General features: G+C 32.7%; 2 protein-coding genes across 2 annotated transcripts; both read left to right on the top strand.

The window, feature by feature from the left end:
• The first annotated feature begins 2,901 nt into the window (after positions 1–2,901).
• On the top strand, positions 2,902–6,154 carry LOC134705148 (uncharacterized). Its single transcript, XM_063563900.1, has 3 exons — positions 2,902–3,038; positions 4,029–4,168; positions 5,752–6,154. Exons 1-3 carry the CDS (start codon positions 2,981–2,983, stop codon positions 6,040–6,042), a joined length of 489 nt encoding a protein of 162 aa, XP_063419970.1. The 5' UTR covers positions 2,902–2,980; the 3' UTR covers positions 6,043–6,154.
• An 8,192-nt stretch (positions 6,155–14,346) lies between these two features.
• LOC134705779 (uncharacterized) lies at positions 14,347–15,096 on the top strand. Its single transcript, XM_063564497.1, has one exon. The coding sequence runs from the start codon at positions 14,347–14,349 to the stop codon at positions 15,094–15,096; it is 750 nt and encodes a 249-aa protein (XP_063420567.1).
• The last annotated feature ends 728 nt before the right edge of the window (positions 15,097–15,824 follow it).

Raw genomic sequence — 15,824 nt, 5'->3', positions numbered from 1 at the left:
AAGGTTAATTGACTGCCATGATTCGATCCACGAAAAATCATTCTTTATACGTGAAAAAAACGAAAATTGACTTATTTTGTAAACCTATAACATAAAATCAAAAACTTACAAACGTCCAATTGCACGCGGTTGCTATCTTTTTATATTAATGGTTATATTCTTATCGTGTTATGTGACCGTCGGTAGTTTTCGGGGATCATCTTGGTAATTAATTAGATGGTGTCTGCCTAAAAAAGCGTGACACGAAAATCTGATACATATTATCTAGTATATGCATCTATGCATCGTAAAACTGTTAATTTAAGACTTATTATAATTTGGATATGTGTTATAGTATGTTATAAATCAATTATGAGAATTTGAGTCAAATCGGTGAACATGATTTTGACAGCTATAGTGCCCCTTAAATACCTCCTTGTATGCAGCATTTATTTACATCTTTTAAAATGTCATTCTAAGATGTACAATTAAGTTAGCCCGAATTTTGTATTTATGCTACACCAAGATAATTATTGTCAATGAAGAAAAATATTTTTCAAGAATTAGGATGGGGGACTTTTCGGAGTTTGAACATATGTTATTGAAAAGCATGACAAATGCAGGATATATATTCGATTTCATTTAACGACATTTTGACACAGGCAACACTTGGTTCTTAAATTCGGCTACGGTGTTATTGTGACTTGTCAAGTTTTCCAAATTGTGATTCGTCTAAACATAAATGCATAAACCGTTTATACATCTATGGCCTGTTGATGCCTCATGTGTTCAAGAACATGAAGAGGATTAAGTAAGTGAGTACATCTATGGTCTAAACTGTCCAGTTAAATGCTACCACGCAAGGTATAGTGTCCGGTTGCAATGATCGTGCCTTTTCAAGTGAATCGCAATACTAATATTTTCGAGAGTATATATATCTGGGTTTGTTCAGTTTTTTCTCGAGTAAAATTATTGGCGATCAGATCGATTTACTGCTATTTCTCCAGTATAGTATGTTTTATTCCTGACCGTTGATCTTGTTGTTTGAAATCTAAAGCTTCTTTATGATTTTAAAGTTGATGAACAGACAATTTTAAATGATTGATTGTTAGTTACTTAACGTCCAGTGACAAATATGTCATGCCATGTTCAGGATAAGAACAAATTAATAATAGATTCAATAGATACGTGCTGTAATAGAGGACGCTCGGGATGAAGTTGGGAAATATAGACTCCCACTGGAAATGAGAGTATATATGGACAGAAATTTTGATTATAATAGGGCACCTAAAGACCCTTCAAATAGCTGTTTGCAAGGGTTCTAAATGCATGTAGTAAGCGTGGCACTCTTTCTAGATACAAATCTGACCGGACGTGGCTGCGTACTTAAACATCCCTCACCGCCAAACGGACGCAGCGGCCTCACTTTTGCAAGGATATTACTGCCGGTCGGAAGTGGATCTATAAAGTTATCATATTTCCATTCCCCAGTTCCGTTTGGGGGTAAACAATTTTTGAAAGGTTTGTTAAAAATTATGCTAGAACCCACTGAGCTGAAGAAAAATTCGAGTACTTATTAAACAGTTATATTTAATAGACAAAGAAATGATTAATATGTAAGCTTTAATACGTTCCTGTTGAACAAATCGGAGTCAGATTGAAATCGGAGTGTGTGTATAATATGCATACACCCAACATATTATATACATTGTCAATATTTATTCTTTTAATTTCCGATAGAAGTGAAACTAACTGGTGGAGCTTTCAGAATTTGTTTCTGTGTTACCAAACATAGAATACACTTGATCAGACTCCTACTGAGTGGCGCATTTGATCATTGTTCTTGATTCCGATTTCTGGAACAAAAATACCATCAATACAAAAAGTAAATGACATAAATACATTGGCACAATTCTTTTTCGCCCTACTCCTTTTTCCAAGTCCTATATTTTTTTCTACTAATGTCTATTATTTTCGCGTTATCTTTGTATTATACGAACATAAATCACATGTATTATCTATTTACTATCCATTTCAAGTTACTATCTGCAGCGGTCATTTACATATTCAAATAAAGTGGAAGTTAGCAACTATAGGTCACCTTACAAACTTTTAATTCAAACGAAAAAACAAATGACAAGGGTTATGTACAAAACAAATAAAATATATACAGCAACAAACAATGGTCAACTATAAATCATATGTAAATAAATTGCATGATATTCTTTTACAGCTAATTTCCTAATGTATGTACAGCAAGACTTTTGTTAGCTTGCTTGCATTGTTTGTATATTGTGCAATCGGAATTGATACATGTATAACGTCCAATCAAATTTAAATATAATATATACAGGTTTAATTGTGCCTATAGATTTAATTATATACTCTAACAGTTTATACTGTTACAAGAGGAAGATAACATATGCATTGAAGATATCAATCTTAAATACAAATCTTGAGTAAACGCTTATGCTATCAAAGCAAGCAAACCAACCAACGTTTTACTCTACAAGCATCAGGAAATTAGCTGTTATCATTTATTTCCGTTATAATAAGTTGTCCCCGTCTGCACAGCACACTGAGTGATAAAAATGAAATTATTGATAATCTTCTAGACAAAGATCTTTATATTTTTTTGCCCAAATTCTTTTCCCCCTATTTTTTGTGCGTTAGTTTTATTCTATAAACCCTATTCAGACCGTCATATCAAGATCTGAAAACTAATATTTTCATGAAACTTTCCTTTAAACGATTATAAATTGTCATAAAGTGAGAACGATCACGACCGTTGCAAACTCAATAAAATAAAAAGGCCACAACGAATGTGAACTGAATTAAAGAAGTCCATTTGCAGGCATGATTACCTCTTCCTTTCCCGCAAAATGCTTCGGAACGCTTCTTTTTTTGTAATCGATGTATTCCCTTAACAGTAGTTTTCCGAAAACAGCATCATAGCAGAGCTTTTAAATGCAATATAACCTTTGATATGTAGAAATCTAAAATGGAATTATTATTGTTATACTCAGGGACAGTTTTATCAATAGTCACATTTTTATTCGGTAAGGATATTTTTTTGTGATTTTTCTTCTCTGCATGGTCATTATTGCATTATCGATCCTCCAGAAAAAAAACATTCCTGTATCTAATGGCGGAGAGAATAAAGATTGTCAAAGCTGTTTGCATCTGGGTCACCTCTGCAAGAAAAAACCCACTACATATATATGTTTTAAACTGCAAACAAATAAATAAATATATATGTATATGCAATTGTATGTAATTGTGCATATTACAGGGAAAAAAACTTCAGTTCATTACTGTAACTTGGAGGTTTTCATATAACGATTGTTTGTCTGAAATGGAATCGTAATTGGTTCTCTGCTTACGCTTTTTTATTTGTACCGAAAAAAGTATGCGCTATTTATTATAGTTAATGAAGACGTCCCCCGTTGATCTTATGCTTCCCCAATAAAACTCCTTTGTTAGTCTGTATCCATCTAAGCATACTCATGTATCGGTATTAGGTGTCAACCAGGAGCGACAGAAAATCGATAAGGCTTTCATTAATAATGGATGTCACACTAACGATAAAATATTGTTAATTTCATTTGCCTTGAAACGCCTTTAAAATTAATACAGACATAAATCCACGTTAGCTCTACACGTCTGCGTGTAAATCATTAAAAACATCGCTTTAGCTTCGCTCAAACTTAAAAATAGATGCACATTAATCTATACTTTTTTCTTTTTTATTATTAAATTAGCCTTTTTAACTTTACTTGAAGTTTACCACTATCCTTTAAAACAGCTTCGGTTTATATAGCTCAACGTATATTAAAAGCGGGCCATGCATTTTTGTTCTTCTACCTCGCGATATATAGGCTACTTGTGCAGGTTTGACTTACACTAAGCAAACACCAATTTATCATTCAATCAATTTAGTTTTACGACAATGACAGTAAAAACGCGTGTAGCACTCATTAATATAACACAAAAATCATATGAAACACATTTTACTCCCACGATAAGCTGATCTGCAATCCATCTTTCAGGAGTGTCATCAGGCCTAGAATGCATATCCTGTGAATGGACTGCGGGTGAAACAACAGAAGCTGGATGTGTATCTGCGCCATTCAGAGAAAACACAACGCAATGTGAACAAACAATTGGAAACGCAAACTTTATTTGTGAGGTAAAAAATCTGTTTTTTAAATCGTATATCTAGAGTAAGCTTAAGATTAGCTGGAGAATGAACAACTTATGTTGATACAGACTACTTATAAATGCTTCATTAGAGGCGAACTGCTTAAAATTTTAGTTTATTTAACATTATTTGAACATAGAACAGAACGAGTGATTCAATGTTCGTCTACACGGCACAATGCGTTTCAAGATTAGTGAGAGTGTTTCGAATTTAGCACTTTTCAAATATTCTATTACCTACAACAACTTTTTGATTGCATCTTTGTTATAGATTTGTTTGTATGTTTGTTTGTATGTTTGTTTGATTTTTTTATAGGCAGTTGTGTCGTATGTCTGGCATTGGGTTACTCCGTTTTGGCCGCTGAATCTTGATAACTGTCACATTAACATATTACCTGTTTGGGTAACTCACCCAATTTTGTCAATAACGGAACTATGAATAACTGTCACTCAAGTGGGAGGTTTAGCTAGCTATAAATATAGAACCAGATTCACACATCATCTACTTCAGAAAATGCCTGTACCAAGAGTATGACATCTTTTGATCATTCATTCCCTTGGTTGACAGAGTCTAGCGTTTGATTGTCATTATTTATGGACTTCCCTATTTTGAATTTACCTTGTAGTTCTGTGGTTTTTTTTTAAAACTTTTTTCTACATTGAATATCCTTTTAGTCAATATTACCCCAGATAATATGCTAGTATTCAACTATCATCCAGTGTTTCCTGTACAATATGCTACATATATTTATTAACATTGTATAAGCATTTGCCTGCTCGGTTTCAGTCGTTGTGTAATATAGTTTGTATTGTATAGTTAGAGCTGATCATCTGAGATCCCCAATCCAAATAAAATGAGGAATAAGCTCCCCACGCACATTTAATCCCAATTGCATAGGCCCTGGACCCCTATCCTAAGCACTAAGAAAATCGCTGCACTGTATGCTTAAAGAAGCAGAGAATATCATTCAATTGTCCAAATACTTGGTTTTACTCGACTGGGTCACATAACATAACATTAAAATATAAATAAAATTGAGAAAGGAAATGGGGAATGTTACAAAGCGACAACAACCCGACCATAGAGCAGACAACATGTAAGATGTCTATCTTATTTTATTAGTGATTCCCCAATCAAAATGTTATTCAGATTTATCCTCTCGCTGTTGATTTTGGAAGGTATTTTTTTTATGAATATGGTAACATAAAGCAGTTGTCCCCTCTCCAAAGAACTAACAATCTAATATTTATATAATCCCATTGTGTGTATTGTGAACAAAAGATCTGTGGTTTACAATAGATATAAATATATGTTTCTACAAACGATCAGAAATCATATTAAAACATCACAAGAATTTATGACTTTTATACTTTTATATCCAACTTAAAAAAAAAATTAATGTTTTAGTATATCAGTGTACCGAATAAAAGTTTTGAAGTGGGAAAATATTAATTTAGCTCGACTAATTTAATGACACATTTGTTTTAGTTTCCATTATATTGTTTATAAAATCGTTTTAACGTGTTTACTACGTTGCCATAGCAACCTAAACATTTGTATTTCTTTGACAGACAAAAGTAAAGTTCAGGACCGAGTCAGACAACCATTACCTTTCAAGTGTGACCAGGAGCTGTGTATTAGAACATGGAAATTGTGACAACCTTTGCGATCCTATGTCTGGCAAAGACTGTTTCATCTGCTGCAATAACAAAAAATGTAACAGCATACCTTTGTCATCTGATATCTTACCTGATCACCTTACCTATAATATTACAAATACGGCAGCAGATTGTGTATTCAGGAGTGGAACTTACTTATTTAGTATTACCATTTTTTCTACTGTAAACTTTCTGATGTTTTAACTTTTGACTATAGTGTTTGGTCAGTGATGAATCCAAAGTGTATAAATCATTCTACAATATTTTCTGAATTAGACTAAAATAATAGTTGGTTGTCATGTTAGCCTAGGGTCTGCAATAAAGCCTTACAGAGAAAAGTGGGTGTTGAAAACTGCACCTCTATAGGTATTTGTAGTGTTATAGTGTTGTTTGGTTGCTGTCCCTCTAAGTACACCATTAATTGATGTATCTGTTACTTGTAGAGTTAGATAGCAAACAAAAAAACCAAACGTACTCAAGTTTAATGTATCTTTGTGTTCATCACTGAATAACGTACCTGCCAGTATCAAATAAGTGTTGTAACAGTTTACATACATATATATTTTGTTTGTTAAATGTTAGGTTTACATGTTTTTATCTCATTGTTGGTTGCAATGTTTTTTTTCAATTCTGGTCACAAGTTAAATCAATTTTTGATAACATAATTGACCAGTCGATCTTAAACAACCAAAAGTATATATGTATACAGGAAATTACAGATACCAGCTTATCACAATGAGCAGGTTTTTTTGGTTGTATTCCAATATTTAAAAAAAATAGATTTACTTATAGATCTTCGATCTTAAAGAGAAGCTTTATAATCAATCAAGACTCTATTTCAGAAATAATTCCCTTTGGCATTCTAAGTTGTGTCAAGATTTCTGAACACTAAAACAAATGCAGTGACACATAATCAATTATGACATCTATATTCCAGATCAATATTCAGCCTAACAAACTTATCAAAGTCAGGTAAAGATATCATCTTCTGAAACAAAGCAGATTGAATGAGACTGTCAATAAAACAGACCTACATATTAAAGGACACAAGAATACTATTTACATGAATAATGGACAATAAATCATTTAAATTTGATAAAACTTTAACAAAGCTGCTGTTAGATTAAACATTTACTGAACACATTAGCAATATGCCTGTTTTATTACTTTATATAATAATATTTCAAAGAAAACAGGGCATACATATCTTATACATACACCTACAGCACTTGATACAAAAAAGGGTTTCAATATAAATGTAAACATATCAACTTTCAGTTTAATTTCTAATGAGATGTTGTCTAAGGTGCCATATACATTGTTTTGAACTGTATTGTATTTACCATATCAAAATCAAAATAAAATGTTAAATCTTTGTTATATTTCTCTTCCTGGCCTTCTGTCTGTTGTATAAGTAGAGAATTATTTATTACAATTCAGGAGTTGGCAAGTAATAACATGATCATATTCAAATTTTTCATTTATGTTTCAGAGGAACCCATGTTACTTTTGTTGGCCTTACTGAATTTTATATTACACACTCAACCCACAGACACGCTTAACTACTACTGGGACAGATCCAGAAATTTTCATAAAGGAATAGGGGGCACTGACTGTTTAAGAAGATGCCCGCTCTAGTCATGCTTCAGTGATTCCCAAATTAATAAACAATTTTGTTTTACGAAACATGGGGGAAAACTGCACCTGCCCCCATGTACACATTACAATCATTCCATACACTAAATAAAGATATTGATAAAAGTACTTAAAACAAGCATTCTGAGAGTATTGCATGGCAATACATAGTCCCCTACTGGGTAAAAATTACATTATACTGGAACAAATGCTAACTTGTTCCATAAGTTGTCATGGTGTAAACAAAAAGTCAGCAAGCTCTTGGGATTATATTGGTGTCTCGGGTGGCTGATCGGTTGGCCGATACAGCACGCTTGCCATTGATTGTATTACACATACAATGTATCTGTATTTACTACTAAGTATATAATAAACAAAAAGTAAGCATGACTAAAACAGTGTCATTGAGTGAATTTTTCTTATCCAAGGACCATAACATGCAGAAAATTATCAGATTAAAACAAAAATTTAAACTTGATCTGAAACTTGTCATGATAAAACTATAAACAGATTATCAATTAATATCTTCAAGAATGATGAAAAACTAGATGCTCCGCAGGGCGCAGCTTTATACGACCGCATAGTTCGAATCCTGAACAGTTGGGGAAAGTATGGACACAACATTCAAGCTTGATATAGCTTCGAATTTGGATTGTGATTAATTGGTTGACACAGCATAGGTTTCATACACAGAACAAATGTGGTATAAGAACTTACACTTAAAAACTTAACATTTTTAAATTGGACGTTTACCTATTATGGTCCAATATTCAAAATCTAAATACATGGTTAGATTCAGCATATCAAAGAACCCCAAGAATTAAATTTTTTGATGAAATCAAATTAAGTTCATTTTTGGACTCTTAAGACCTCGATGTGGACCAATTTGATAACCGTGTCCAAATATCAAAATCTAAATACATGGTTAGATTCAGCATATATCAAATAGCCCCATATATTCAATTTTTGCTGATATCAAACAAAGTTTAATTTTGGACCCCGATTTGAACCAACTTGAAAACTGGGCCCCTAATCAAAAATCTAAAAACAGGTTTATATTCAGCATACCAAAGAACCCCAAGAATTCAATTTTTGTTAAAATCAGACTAAGTTTAATTCTAATGCAATTTGTATGTAACAATTATTTTCATTGGCTAAAAGTTGCCGTCAAATCCACAGTTGACCAGGCGTTACTAAGGAGGGACAACCATTTTGAAATGATTGAATCAACAAATGTTCGACTACTACTATATAAACGAAAATAAAACAACACCTACCTCGAATTCGCCGTTTTAATGTAATTTTATCCGAATTTGAAGCGTACAGGTAACGTAATATCATCCAGTTTGTAAGTTTTCATTTGTATGACGTCACGTTTACCAATGACGGCTTTGCGCCAAAATCGTTCATGACGTTACGCGGATTTTTTTTTATTTGTCAAATTTAGACATTTTTCAAAGTTTTATCGTATTATTTCTTTTTGTAATGCATTAGAATCGGAATAACAGTACTGTAGTTGAAGAGTTGCCACCGTCAATTTTGATTTGACGGTCGCAAATCTCCGTTTTACTGTCTCCGCTACGCGTCGCCAGTAAAACTGCATTTGCGACCGTCAAATCTACAATTGACGGTGGCAACTCTTTAACTACAGTACTGTTATTCCTTAATTTTGGACCCTTTGGTCTTTAATGTAGACCAATTTAAAAACGGGGCCAAAAATTAAGAATCTACATACACAGTTTTCGGCATATCAAATAACCCCAATTATCAAATTTTTGATGAAATCAAACAAAGTCTAATTTTTGACCCTTTGGGCCCTTAATTCCTAAACTGTTGGAACCAAAACTCCCAAAATCAATCCCAACCTTCCTTTTGTGTTCATAAACCTTGTGTTTAAATTTCATAGATGTCTATAAACTTAGACTAAAGTTATAGTGCGAAAACCAATGTGTCTTCGGACGACGACGATGACGCCAACGTCATATCAATATACAACCGCAAAAAGCAAAAAAAAAAAAAAATGCGGTCGTACAAAAAAGACAAAAACTCAAAAACTTAACCTGGACCAATGAACCATGAAAATGAGGTCAAGGTCTGATGACACCTGCCAGCTATACATGTACACCTTACAATAATTCCATACACCAAATATTGTAGACATTTTGTATACAGTATAAGAAAAACAGACCGAAACACAAAAACTTAACTATAACCACTGAACCATGAAAATGAGGTCAAGGTCAGTTGACACCTGCCAGTTGGACATGTACACCTTACAGTCCTTCCAGACACCGAATATACTAGACATATTGCTTATAGTATCTGAGATATGGACTTGACCACCAAAAACTAAAACTGATCCATGAAATGAGGTCGGGGTCAAGTGAAAACTATCTGACAGACATGAGGACCTTGCAAGGTACACACATACCAAATATAGTTATCCTATTACTTAGAATAAGAGAGAATTTAACATTATAAAAAATCTTAACTTTTTTTCAAGTAGTCACTAAACCATGACAATGAGGTCAAGGACATTGGACATGTGACTGACGGAAACTTCGTATCATGGGGCATCGATATACAAAGTATGAAGCATCCAAGTCTTCCACCTTCTAAAATATAAAACGTTTAAAAAAATAGCTAACGCCGCTGCAGCCGCCACCACTGTAGCTGCCACCGGATCATTATCCCTATGTCAACTTTTCTGCAACAAAAGTCTCAGGCTTGACAAAAACTAGAGGCTTTCAAGAGCCTATGTCACTCACCTGACTTTACTTGGTTTTTTTTAAAATCATACAAAAAGTGAAAACCATAACAGTTGATTGCGGGCAAATTTGGTTTAATATTGGCTCATAATTTAATAATAAATCCTGGTGGCTGTCTTGAACTGTAAATCAGAAACAAAGTATAGCAACACTTCTAAGGAACATTTATGACATGTTTAGTTTCATTTCAAGCAGTGGTTCTCTAAAAGAAGACATTTGTATGTATTTCAATTTAGAGTCCTATGTTAAACTAAGTCCCCTACTGGCAGCCATCTTGGATGATGGATCAGCTACAAAATAACAAAAATTGATCATCATCTCATAAGGAACATCCATGCTGTGTTTTATTTCATTCAATTCAGTGGTTCTCTAAAAGAAGGATCCTGTAGATGCTAAATTAAGTCCTCTGCTAACGGCCATCTTGGATAATAGATTGGCTACAAAGTACCAACACTTAATCAGCACCTGGTTTAATTTGTGATACTCATTGATATATTTATTGACAGGATGATTCCAAAACTTTATTAATTTTTATTGCATAAAATCATAGCATTATCACACTAAAATAAAACAGACAACATTTTGTCAACATACAAATAAGAGGAGAAACAAAATATCAGACATCCTCAGTGATTCTTCTAATAGCAAATTTAAATCCCACTGATCACCACAATGTCCTTACGATTAAGATATATTTTGAACTTTTATTATGTGGATCGCTTATTTTCCACGGCATTAAGATAATTATTGATTTGTTGAATCGGGGAAAGACATGTCCTAAATAACTTCCTGGTTGGTTGATATTGAACAAACGGTGAAAGAGAACTAAACCTTTGTCATAAAACCAGCAAGAGGTATTTGGTTAAAATATTAGCTATAGTATTTAATGACTTTACTTTACTTGTATTAACTGCAGAGTAATGTGTATTATTAGTTACATGTGTGCTAGTGACCTTATACGGTATATATGGAATTTACCAAAGGAGTAGGTCCAGTAAGACCCCTTTTTGGCCCCAAAATATAGCAGTTTTACAAAATTGTTAAAATGTAAAGTTTTAGTTCTCTATTGTACCGTAGAATGCTTCTGCTTCATAAATATGGACTGTTTTTGACAATACAATGCACATATATCGGGTATAGGCACTGAAATCTTCACAATTCTAGCATTTTAGTTAAATTTTAGACGGTTTTTGTGTGTAACAAAAGTGGCTGCATTTGTGTTCATCCTTAATATTAAAATGTAAGTTGTATTTTATGTGATAATACATAACATAAATAAAGATTGAGATTGAACACGGATGCGGCCACTTTCATTTTTGACAAAAAACATCTGAAAAGAGACATTTTTCGGTATATTTGGTAGATTTTTCACATTTGAGCTTGAATCGGGTAGTTTTTAATGACTAAATCAGTTAAAATCTTTCACATAAACTAATTTATTCAAATAAAATTAAATTAAATACTGTTAGCATTAAAGGGGCACTAGCTACGATATAAATAAAAAAATAAAGTATGATTTTTTTTTTAGATCAATCATTAATGAATTGGAATAATGAAATAATAATTTGCTTTTAGCAATCAATTTCCTTTAATTTTGTTGAAATAAGCGATTAAACATAATTTTTGACTGATTCACTTGCAAGTGAAAACGTCATCATCATTCTAACCAGTATTCATGTGAACTTCAAGTTAACCCCTAGCTAGAGATTGACAACGCATGCATTGTACGTGTACTGGTTATTTAGAGAAAAAGAATGTCAACAATGAAAGTGAAACTACGGTAAATCATTTGATTACTAATTCGATGCACATAAAATCATTCTTATATGGTTAAAAACAATGAGAAACATCTATTTTTAATCTATAAAATAAAATCAAACAGACCTATAAAAATGAAATTGCACGTGTTGGTTTAATCTATTCGTATCTTTATTTTTGTTTACATCGCTTATATGGTCATCTGAGGTCAAATCGATAGTTAATTAGATGGCGTCTGGACTAAAATACACTCGAAACGAACCTATATATTATCTACCCCATGCTCTGTAAACTGTTTATTTTAGACATTTGATAGTTTGGATAAATGTTTTACATTGTTATAAACCAAATATGAGAATTTGAGTCAAATCGGTGACAATGAATTTGACAGCTAGTGCCCCTTTAAGAAACTACATTCATTGATCCTTCAAAACAGATACCAGCAATAACAACTTAATAGGTTTTTTAAATGTGTTTTATGAATTTATTTCAATCTTAATGATCAATTTCTTCATATGTTGAAACCTTTTAAAAGCATTTTTCTCAGTACCGTTTTATTTTTATAACGGGGATGCAACACCACTACTAACCGTGTATGAAATAAGCCCTGCCTCCCATCTAACCTTATATGGAATATAAAGGGACGTAACTCCACTACTAACCGTGTATGTAATAAGCCCCGCCTCCCTTCTTATCTAATATGGAATATAAAGGGACGTAACTCCTCTACTTACAGTGTATGAAATAAGCCCCGCCTCCCTACTAACCTAATATCAAATATACACTGTCTCCATGCGAACGCTTTTAACAAATCATATTCCTAGAAATGTATAGGAGGTAAGATAAAAACATATATGTATCCTCTAAAAAAAAATGTGGTATTATTCAAATTTATTATCACCTCTGGAACATGTCATCTTTACCAGTGGATAAGAACTGCATAATATAAACCAACTAAGTTTGCAATTAGTAAAATAACGTGAATATAAGTTGTTGATCAAATTTGTAAAACTGTGATTTTGTCTTATTTATCGTCATCAAGTAAATTTAAAAATAGCAAATTTAATGGCTACAAGATGGGTTAGAAACGGCGAATCGTACGTAATCAACTAGAAGCACAGATAGTGTCCAACATAACAGGGTGAATCAATGTATGATAAACAAATAAAATATACAGCAACAAACGACAACCACTGAAGCATTCAACATGTGCCTGTCCCAAGTCAGGAGCCTGTAATTAAGTGACTGTAGTTTGTTGTTCCTTATATTTTCTTTCGTTCATTGTTTTGTCCTTAAATCAGTGTGTTAGTTTTCTCCTTCGTATTTTTTTTACATTTGACATTTCAGGCCATGTATCAACATCCACTCACCATTAACTATTTGGACCTTGACAAGAATGCAAAATAACTTTTATTTTGGATGTTTTCAGGTCATGGCATCCAGTTAACCTATACCATGTGGACCTTGTAAAGAAGGGAAAGTTACCACTAAAGCTGACATCTGGTGTTACAACTGTGATGAAGGATTGTGCTCAACATGTTCTGGTCATCACAAAAGATCAAAAGGAACACGTGATCATAAGACTATTGATATTAAAAGTTATAAACCATCTATTCAAGTTATTAAAACACAATGTAACAAACATGGGCAACAGCTCAACTTGTATTGCCCCAGTCATTTAATGCCTTGCTGTGATGAATGTGTATCCAATACTCATTCGAAATGTACCGGAATAAAAAGTTTAGCTAGCGTTGTAGGGAAAACCAGGATTGAAAAATCTAAAGAATCTGTAGAGAAAGAAATTAACTCCATCTTACAACTCTTAGGTAAAATTGTAAATAACAAATCACAAAACATCAAAAGAGAAGAAGAGTATGTAAGCATAAAGAAATTCATTGTGAAAATTCGCAATGCAATAGATAAACATTTAACCCACCTTGAGAAGAAGATATGCAAAGAAGCAGATACCATCTTCAATCAGGAAAAATCAAAGGCAAAAGATCTTATTTCTGAAATTGAAGAAAAACAGAAAAACTTAAAGAAAATGCAAGACCAAATACATACTGTCATACCACATGCCTCAAAACTTCAATCATTTCTAGGTGTTCATCAACTGGAACAAAAAGTACACCAATGTCTACGATACATAGATGATCTGGAAAATGACGACAGGGCAAAAGAGTTTAGTATCAAAATTGAGCAAAACAATGAAATAGAAAAGATAATAAAAAAGATAGGATCCTTCGGAGTATTAACTGTTGTTAAAATAGATATGGAAATGGTTACATAAAAAGGCGTGAGGAGGGAGGCACAGGTAGAATTACTAGAACAATCAAACATAAACAACATGACCATGAATATTGAGAAAAAGATAAAGATCAACATTAATGATAGTATAAGTGACATGATTTGTCTGATGGATGGAAGACTTATAATGGTGGAATTGTTCAACAAAGTAATCCTACTTACTCCTGATGGCAAGATACAGAAAGATTTACCTATACCTGGTGGATTCTTTAGTGTTGCACAGATAAATCAGAACACTATTGCCATAACTTATCCTTATGAGACGGCAATGAAGATATTCAATATGAAGAATGAAACAGTTTCAAAAGTTATCACATTAGACAAATATTGCTGGGGTTTATCATCATCAGATGATTCTCTTGTTGTAGGTTTGAATAAAGATGAAATCCGTATTATAGACTTGAAAGGAAATACACTGAAGTCGATTCAAGTTACGATTGAATCATTACTGATGAACCTTGTTTACTGTAATGACAGTGTAATCTATAGTGACGTGGAAGGTAAAGCAGTATACTGTGTGGATGAATCAGGAAAACAGATCTGGCAATATACACAGGATTTATCAAGACCAGGTGGACTTTGTACAGATAATTATGGTAACATTTATGTAGCAGACCATAACTCTCAAAGAATAATAGTAATATCAAAAGATGGAAAGGAGAGTAAAGTACTGCATAGTGATGGACGGGAGTATCCTACATGTATTTGTTTGAAACAAAATAAGTCTTCAGGTTTTATTTGTAATGAGGATGGCAAAAAATTGGCAAAATTCAATTTATCTTCTGGATAAAATATACACTAAGGAGTCCAATGATTTCACATGGCCTTGACTAACAACTTGTTATGTACTTCAACTAACAACTTGTTTTTACTTCAACTAACAACTTGTTTTTACTTCAACTAACAACTTGTTATGTACTTCAACTAACAACTTGTTATGTACTTCAACTAACAACTTGTTTTTACCTCAACTAACAACTTTTTTTTTTCAACTAACAACTTGTTATGTACTTCAACTAACAACTTGTTTTTACTTCAACTAACAACTCGTTTTGTTCTTCAACTAACAACTTGTTTTTAGTTCAACTAGCAACTTGTTTTTACTTCAACTAACAACTTGTTTTTACTTCAACTAACAACTTGTTTTTACCTCAACTAACAACTTTTTTTTTTCAACTAACAACTTGTTATGTACTTCAACTAACAACTTGTTTTTACTTCAACTAACAACTCGTTTTGTTCTTCAACTAACAACTTGTTTTTAGTTCAACTAGCAACTTGTTTTTACTTCAACTAACAACTTGTTTTGTTCTTCAACTAACAACTTGTTTTTACTTCAACTAACAACTTGTTATGTACTTCAACTAACAACTTGTTTTTACTTCAACTAACAACTTGATATGTTCTGCAACTAACAACTTGTTTTTACTTCAACTAACAACTTGTTTTTACTTCAACTAACAACTTGTTATGTACTTCAACTAACAACTTGTTTTTACTTCAACTAACAACTTGTTT

Source organism: Mytilus trossulus, chromosome 2 (genome assembly GCF_036588685.1).
Source record: "Mytilus trossulus isolate FHL-02 chromosome 2, PNRI_Mtr1.1.1.hap1, whole genome shotgun sequence".
Taxonomy (NCBI): Eukaryota; Metazoa; Mollusca; class Bivalvia; order Mytilida; family Mytilidae; genus Mytilus; species Mytilus trossulus.
Note: the sequence above shows the minus strand (reverse complement) of the source record. Positions and strands in the feature narration are given on the sequence as shown.